The sequence below is a fragment of the Lynx rufus genome, unplaced genomic scaffold, assembly GCF_022079265.1.
Source record: "Lynx rufus isolate CCGP_SWC_20201006 ecotype Redwood Valley unplaced genomic scaffold, mLynRuf1.p SCAF_9, whole genome shotgun sequence".
NCBI classification, from domain to species: domain Eukaryota; kingdom Metazoa; phylum Chordata; class Mammalia; order Carnivora; family Felidae; genus Lynx; species Lynx rufus.
Genome location: NW_025814897.1, coordinates 63117827 through 63126830, shown reverse-complemented (window position 1 = coordinate 63126830; position 9004 = coordinate 63117827). Strand labels below are relative to the sequence as shown.

Sequence of the window (9004 nt, the reverse complement as noted above, 5' to 3'; positions counted from 1 at the left end):
ATTACTCCTGAGGATTACTAATGATTTTGTCTATGATTAGGCCATCTGTATTTGCTAATTGGTGCCCTTAGAGGTTAGGCTGGTGCCCTCTACAGGGACTGGAAGATGGGGTGCCATCTCTTTCAATGTTTACATTTCAGGAGATAGTTCCCAGATCCTTGAGAAAGACATTTCCTAGGTTGTAAAACTGACCAGAGGTTAAGAGAAGATTTATATACACTGCAAAGGGGCAGCGAAGGAATTTATAATTACACATTTGCTTAAACAAGTGTTTTAAGAAAGCAAAGGCCAGGGGCCTATACTCAGAAAAAACTTTCTAAAGTTTAGCCATCTTGGTCATTGTTTGTTTTTTCTCTTAGTAGGCAATGTGAGGATGCTGTTGTATTTGGTTGATGTATCATGTTGTCTAGGAACTGTAGGGTGTCCTGATAGCTTGATTTATGCCCGAGCTTATGCCCCATGCTTAATGGGGCATGATTGTTTATAGCCATGTGGGTCACTGTCCTGTTTTCTGACTCAATCTTTAATATTCTGGAATACTCACCACTGTTTCTTGACTTTTGGCCTACTTCCTTGTCCAGGAGTATATATGCAGGATAGAAGACCTGCTTGACTACTACTCCTATGGTACTCATTTTTTAGCAGCTTGATTTTCTCATGGCCTTCTGCTTCTTTTAGTATCAGACGTCTCTGAATCTGAATCAACATTATTTTTGTAGCAGTTTTTTTCCTGTGTACCTTTTGGGCTCCCATTATTTTCCATAATTCTATCACAATAGTCTTTTGTCTTTTGGAGTTTCCTCATATTTTTTGTTTCATAAATGACTCTCCATTTGTTTTGTATCATGTTATGGGTTGATTTATTATTGAATATCTTGTCAGTATTGTTAGGTTTTGGAATGGGAGTAGGGAGGTGCAGTGAGTGCTGAATTTGTCATGTTGATCCAGAAATATTTGGAACTTATTTACTCTTTAGAATTTTTGAGACTTTCCTGATAGCTTATTATTTTATCATTTCCTGAAAATAATGCATGAAAAGAACATGATGTATATTATCTGTTTTTACTTGGTGTTAGCTATTCAGAATTCATTCAAATCCACCTTTGTATAACTTTCCATTATCATAGAGACTGGGAAACAAAAAATACTCAACTTTGGAGTCTGGTAATTGGAGATTAACATCAGATTAATTTATGACCAATCAGATATAAAGGTCTGTAGAGGCTTCCTTTTCCATCTCTTCTTCTTGGCTGGAGTTTAATGTGGAGGATGGTGGTCATTGCTTTGAATGGCAGAGCAGAGAAGTAGAAAAAGCCTGGCCTTTTGTTGGTATAGTAGAAGTGTTATAACAACTCAACTACCTGAATCTCTGTGTGTGTGTGTGTGTGTGTGTGTGTGGTGAGATAAAGAAACTCAAATTTGGTTAAGCCACTATAATCTAGTGTGTTTTATACAGCTAAGCACATCCCTAATTGGTAGTTGACTAACGTTTCCCCTTTTTGATGTTTTGTGCCTTGTACAAGATAGTACATTGTTGTGACACTTCTAGCTTCTGTTCACTCTTCACTCACTTTCCAGAGTAGGAGTATCTTATTATTAGTGATTGATGTAAAGGAGAAAAAAAAATGGGCATGTAGAGCTCAGTCCCTTTCTCTCTTCTTGTCTCTGCAACATGTGTCTCTATGGCTCTCAGCCATGTGGTAACTCCAGTTGTAAAGGTCCTATGTCTTCAGGGTCCTATGTCTCAGCAGTTTGGGAGAGTCATTTGATTCAAGACGTTGTTAGCATTTGTTTAATTAACAGGGTATATTGAAACAATATAAAAAGCATTCAAAATCCATATTTAGATAAAGAATTCTCAACAAAATACTAGAAAACAGAATTCAGCAAAATATAAAAATGATTATATACTATAATCAAGTGTGTTTTATCTAAAAAATGTAAGATTGGTGAAAATCAACTAATGCAACATACCATATCAATGGAATATAAACCCAAACCACATGATCATCTCAAGATGTAGAAAAAGCATTTGACAAAATCCAGTACTCTTTCAAGATAAAGACACTTAAAAACTAGGAATAGAAGGGAGCTCCCTCAACTTGATGAAGCCCATCTATTAAAACCCTATAGCTAACATTATACTTGATGATGCAAGATTGGAGATTTTCTCTCTAAGATGGGGAATAAGATACAGAGGTCTGTTCCCACACTTCTATTCAACATACTGAAGTTCTAGCCAGGGCAGAGGCAAAAAACTAAAATAAAGGCACTTGGTTGTAAAGGAAGGAGTAAAACTATCTCTATTTGCAGATGACATGATCTTGTATGTAGAAAAAAGCTATTATAAGTAATAAACAAGTAATAAACAAGGAGATAAGGTAATTTGTACATAAATTATTTGTATTTTTTATGCTAGCAATGAACTATTCTAATAAGAAAACAATTTCATTTAACACCAGAAATAATTAAATATTTAAGAGTAAACTTAACAAGTGGAAGGCAAAATGTGTACTCTGAAAACTTCAAAATGTTGAGAAGAAATTAAAGAGAAACTAAATAAAGGGAAAGATATCTTTTGTTCATGAGAAGAGATAATATCGAGATGGCAATACTCCTGAAATTGATCCACAGATTCTGTGAAGTCCCTATCAAAATTTCAACTGCCTTTTGGCAGAAATGGACAGGTTCATCTTAAAATTCATATGGAAATTCAAGGGACTAAGAAGAGCTAAATAATATTTTTAAAAAAGAATAAAGTTGGTGGACTCACACTTCCAAACTTACTACACAGTTATAATAATCAAAACAGCATGGTATTAATATGAGGATGTATATATAGTTCAATGGAATAGAATTGAAAATTCAGAAATAAACTCTCATACTTATGGTTAACTGGTTTTTAACAAAGTTATGAAATCAATTTGATGGGAGGAATAGCCTTTTCAACAAATGGTGCTGGGATAATTGGATATGCAGGATGCATATCATTTTCTCACATATCATATATAAAAGTTAAAATGAATCATAGGCTTAAATGCAAGAACTAAAACTATAAAACCCTTAGAAGATAATATAGGAACAAATCTTTATGACATTGACATTAGGCAAAACCTATGAGACCAAAAGCATGAGCAATAAAGAAAAATATATGAGTTAGATGTCATCAAAATTAAAAACGTCCATGCTTCAAAGAATACCATCAAGACATTAAAAAGACAACCCCACAGCATAAGAGACATACATGCAAATCATATCTCTGATAAGGAACTTGTATATAGAATATTCAAAGAACTCTTACAACTTAATAATAAGAGGACAAACAACCCAACTAAAAATCCAGTTTAAAATTGGACAAATGATCTGAATGGACATTACCCTAAAGAAGACATGCATGTGGCCAGTATGCATGTGAACACATACATGCTCGACATCACTAGCTATCAGGAAGCTCAAATCAAAAACCACAATGGAATACTACCTCACACCACCTAGGATACGTTAATCAAAAAAGATAGATACAAGCAAATGAAAAATGGACTTTTTATTGTAGAATGGTCTTAGATTTTTAGAATAGTGTTAGTTGTGAAGATAGTGTAGAATTCCCATATATCCCACTCCTACCTTCTCTATTGTTATTAATTTCTTTGGTACAGTACATTTGTCACCTTTCACTAACCAATATTGATACAGTATTATTAACTAAAGTAATGCTTTATTCAGATTTTTAAAATGTTTACCTAATGTCTTTTTTTCTGTTCCAGGATTCCATCAGGACACAACATTACATTTAGATGCTAGGTCTCCACAATCCTTTTGCTTTGATACTTTTCTTATGATTGGACCAGGATTATGTGTTTTTGGAGAAATGCCAAAGAGGTAAAGTCTATTCTCATCATATCATATCAGAGATACTTATTATGTACATGATTTGTCAGTGTTGATGTAAACTTGATCACCTAACTGACATAGTGTTTGTTGGGTTTCTTCATTTGTTTTTTAACCGACTGAGCCACCCAGGCACCCTAGTTTCTTCATTTGTAAACTGATTCTTTTTCCCACTTCCCATACTGTACTCTTGGGAGAGAAATAACGAGTTATGCACTTAAGAAGTAAGTAATTATGTTCCAGCTATTTGAGGATGGTGTATATACATAAATTATTTGGAAATTTTTACATGGGAGATTTGTCTATTATTCTCCATTTATTTATTGAATCATCTACTTATATCAGTGTAGACTTATGGATATTTATCTTGTACATTGGGTATTAATCCCATACCAGGACTTCTGATGTGTAAAGAACTTAGAAGTCTTCACTCCTGTGCTTACAAGAAGAAAAATTAGAAAAAAAGGAATATTAATAATTTTTCTTGAATCCATAAGGGAATTGATTGTTGCAGGGTAAAGTGCCACCCCAAAATTTGGAGAGATAGGAAAACACAGAGAATCAGTTTACTTAGAGTAGAAGCTGCTGGAGTCACAAACTGGTAGGAAGACGTCAAAGGTAATTTTGGCATATTGCTGGAGTATGAGTGTAGTTTAGTATGAAAATGAGAAATATTTGGGGACTACAGTCTTAGGGAAGCCCCACACTTAATATCCAGCAATTCCAGCAGATTCTCACAGTATAGATCCAAGATGGGCCCCCTGGATTTTGGCAGGAGGAGGGGAGAAGTTAACATTATGAAATAATCCCAGAGCATTCTCCATGATAAAGGCCTCATCTCCATGGGGAAGAGACTTTATTACAGCCATTTCCCACCTAGAGGAAGGGATTCCTCTGACACCAGGAAGTCAGTTAGCCCTGTCATCTCAGTTTTCTTGTGGGTCCAGAAAGTGGTTGATTTTCAGTTGTTCAACTTTTTCTTGATGTGAGGATGGGAATGACAACTTCTAAACTTTCTTTACACATTTAAACTGAAAAGAAGTCTCTCTGAGTCTCACATAATTTTTACTAATTTGTTAGTTTTCCAATGTCTATACCCATTTAAAGATGTTCATCCATAATTTCTACTTGTTCTCAGCAGGACACTTTGCTTGAATTATCCTATCAGCCATTAATAGAAATGGATCCAATCTCTTGGATGGCAATATTAGAGGAGATTCTAGTATCTTTTTTTCTGGGACTTTTTTCTTTCTCCCTGAAATGTCAAAGGATCCCAGGGACTTGGTCTAAACATCATGTGGAAAGAGTAACAGGCTTTGACCCATCCATTAGTACACTACTGTTTATCCGTTGTCACTGCTTTTGTTTTTGGTGTCTGGAATCACAATTAAAAACAGGTGAAAGCACATGGTCCAATTCTGTATTGACATTAGATATAATGAAACTCTATCTAACTCACTCTGTCAAAGGAAAGATGATTCAGTTCCTTGAGGGTTAATGGCCTAATGCTGTCACATTTGAACTTCCAAATTTACTGGCACAAGTTAGGCTTCTCCTTGCGAAGTCAGCCATAATGCTATGTGATTGGGTCAGAAATGTCATATCTGCATGCTATCTTGGAGCCAATATTCCACCCTTATTGATCTGGCACTGAAATAAATAAAAAACATTAGAGCAACTTTCATTCTTTTTGTCCCCAAACAAATATCATTTATTTTACAGAAAAAAATACTCTTTAGATACTTTTGGTGTCCTTTATAATTTCAGTGAACCATTGGGCATCATTAGGATTTTCTGAATTCATTAGAGAAATTCAAGTAATGTTGAATATAACAAATTGAATATTCCTCTTTAGGCTCTAATGCAAATAAACTCAAGAGTTGGTAAAAACTTTATAAAATAACAAAATAATTACTGTCAAATTCTTGACCTACATTCTTTTTTTAATGTTTATTTATTATTTTGAGAAAGAGAGAGAGAGAGAGACAGAGTACGAGTGGGGTAGAGAGAGAGGGAGACACAGAATCTGAAGCAGGCGCCAGACTCTGAGCTGTCAGAACAGAGCCAGACATGGGGCTTGAGTTCACAGACCACAAGATCATGACCTGAGCTGAAGTCAGACACTTAACCGACTGAGCCACCCAAGTGTCCCAACTTGACCTACATTCTTATAACTGATAGGGATCCTATAGAGTGACTATAGAGGATTTAAAATGTGCTGTGTTTACTATTGGACAGGAAAATTGCTGCCACCTTTTCAATGGAATATTCTTTTATTAAAAGACAAGAGATTTATAATTTCACTTGGAGATCATTCCTTTTTATTGTCATCTTAACTTATGTTTTTAAAAGTTAGTAGCAAGGTTGAATAGAGAGAAAAGGGTAGGGGTTAAGAACAGAGACTCTGGAGCCTGAATGCTTGGGTTCTAACCTCACTCTGCAACGTCCTTCCCATTTGACCTTGGCCAAGTGTCTCAACTTTCTTTCCTCACCTGCAGAATGTGTAAATGACAGTTGTACGTGTTTCATAGGGTTGTTGTGCAATTCTATGAGTTAATATTTGAGAAAGGCTTAGAACAGTGCCTGGCACATAGTATACACTTTACAAAACAGGTGAGTTAATTTGAATCGATATTGCTAGCAACTGGGAGACATGGAATTTTAACCCAGGGCTGTTGTGCTCCAAAGCGTGTGCTCTTTCTGTAATACCAGTTGTAAAATTCTGCCATCAAAAGTTGGCTCACTTCCTGGACACATTCTCACCCAAACCAAGCACCCTCTGGAAGCCCACTCTCAGCTCCTGGGTCCGGAGGGCATACACCATGGGGTTAAAGGCTGGGGGCATAACATTATGAAGCACGTTGAAGAGAACAGGGATGAAGGGGACCTTTCTTCCTGCCAGGTGGGTGACAGACAGCACAATAACGGCTGTGTAGAAGAAGACAATGAGGATGAGATGGGAGCTGCAGGTACTCAGGGCCTTTGATGTTGCTTCAGCGGAGTTCAGCCTCAGCACTGAGCGAACAATCAAAACATAGGAAGCAAAGACCAGACCCATGTCACCCCCAAGTGTAACCCATGCCAAGGCCAACTGGCATACTCTGTTAATAGTGACGTCATCACAGGCCAGACTAGTGACCCCCAAATTAGAGCACAGACAGTGGTCAATTTCATTTCTGGAGCAGTAGTGTCGCTGGGCAGCCAGTACAGGCAGTGGGATGGTCAACAGGCCATTCCTGAGCACCATGGACAGGGTGGCTTTGATCACAAAACCCTCATTGACTATGGAGGAGTACTGAAGGGGGTAGCAAATGGCTACATATCTATCCACAGCCATGCAGAGGAAGATGCCTGACTCCATTCCCATGAAAGTATGGATAGCATAGATCTGAGCAAAGCACTCGTGGAGGCTGATGGCCTTGGCATCAAACCAGAGAATGGCCAGGATCTTGGGCATGATGGTGGTAGCCAGGCCAATGTCCACGATAGCCAAGATGCCAAGGAGCTGATACATGGGCTGGTGCAGGGAAGGCTCATGTTGGATGGTGATCAAGATGAGGATGTTGGCAATGAGAGCTAAGATGTAGAGCAGAGCCAGGGGCAGGGAGAGCCAGTGCTGCCACTCATGAATGCCTGGGAGCCCCACCAGGATGAACTCAGACACTTGAAGCCTTGAGCTATTGGTTATACTCAGGGTGGTATCCATATCATGGGATGTCTTCTTCTCAGCATCTGCCTACGGATTAAGGGAAGCAAGGATAGTGTGTGGTTAGCTTAGCTAAAGGTTAAAATTTCTGTGCAGGTATAAGATTCACCACAATAATTCAGTTCTGTTAAATATAATGCATCCTTTATCCCCTTGAGACTCTGGGAAAAAGTTTACCTAAGAATAAAAGAAGGTCCAGTGTGATAATAAGATAAAGATTTAATATAATACAAGTAAAGATTTACTGATTCTATGTGCCTGAAATCCAGCATATATTTTTATATGCTGGGGGCATGAACATAATGCGGGAGACAGGTACATTTTAAAGAAACATACATATCAGGCCTGTTCTAGCTTTCAGTGGTTGCCAAACAAAATATTACAGACTGGGTAACTTAACCAATGGAAATTTGTTTTCTCACAGTTTCGTGGGCCAGAGGTCCAAAATCAAGGTGTTGGTGGTCCTGTTTTCTTCTCAGTCCTCTCTCATTGGCTTATAGATGACTGTCTTCTTCTGATGTCTTCACATTGTCTATTGTTTGTAAATGCACATGTCTGTGTCCAAATTTCTTCTTAAGGACACTTGTCACATTGGATTAGGGTCCATGGTCAAGATTTCATTTTAACTTAATTACCTCTTTAAAAACTTTTTCTGCGAAACTGTTAATTCTGAGGTACTAGAGACAAGGATTTCAGTACCTGAAGTGAAGCATACAACTGATCCCTAACAAGTAAGTAAAGTTAGGGAGTAGAGGTGATGTCTCCATTCTTAGGGATTTCAGAAAGAGAATAAGTGGCCGCAGTTAGAACTCTGACCAGGCTTTTTGAGTGTCTTGTTGTTGGAGAATAATTTCTGACATAAAGCACTTCATTTAATTTTACCATACAGGTGAGGAAACAGATTGAATGATTTGTCTAGATAAGGATCATGTACCAAAATCACTAATATGTGTCAAAGCTACAGCAAAATTTTAATGTTATGCATTTAAATCCAACACTCCTTTCATAAAATCTTAGCCAAAAGGTTAGTACCCTATGGAATAGCATTTGTTTCCTTTTCTGATTATGAAAGGAATGTTAAAGACATACCTAGAGCTGTATTTTTAAATCCCTTATGTTATTAACAAGAGATAGGAGGAGGAACAAGTGGCAAAAATCTTAAATTAAAAAAAATGTTTATGTATTTTTGAGAGAGGGAGAGAGAGAGCAGGAGAGGGGCAGAGGGAGACACACACACAGAATCTGAAGCAGTCTCAGGCTCCAGGCTGTTAGCACAGATCCCGACTGACACAAACTCATGAACTGTGAGATCATGACCTGAACTCAAATCAGATGCTTAACCTACAGCCACCCAGGCGCCCTATGGCAACAAACTTTTAACAGCTTCTATATTTCTGTATGGTACAAATT

General features: G+C 37.4%; 1 protein-coding gene across 1 annotated transcript; it reads right to left on the bottom strand.

Annotated features, from left to right (window-relative positions):
- Positions 1–6628: 6628 nt before the first annotated feature.
- LOC124506360 (olfactory receptor 688-like) lies at positions 6629–7594 on the bottom strand. The gene has a single exon (XM_047072409.1). The coding sequence runs from the start codon at positions 7592–7594 to the stop codon at positions 6629–6631; it is 966 nt and encodes a 321-aa protein (XP_046928365.1).
- Positions 7595–9004: the final 1410 nt, after the last annotated feature.

Coding starts and splice junctions, on each gene's coding strand:
- LOC124506360 (XM_047072409.1), bottom strand. CDS start 7,594: ATGGATACCACCCTGAGTATAACCAATAGCTCAAGGCTTCAAGTGTCT.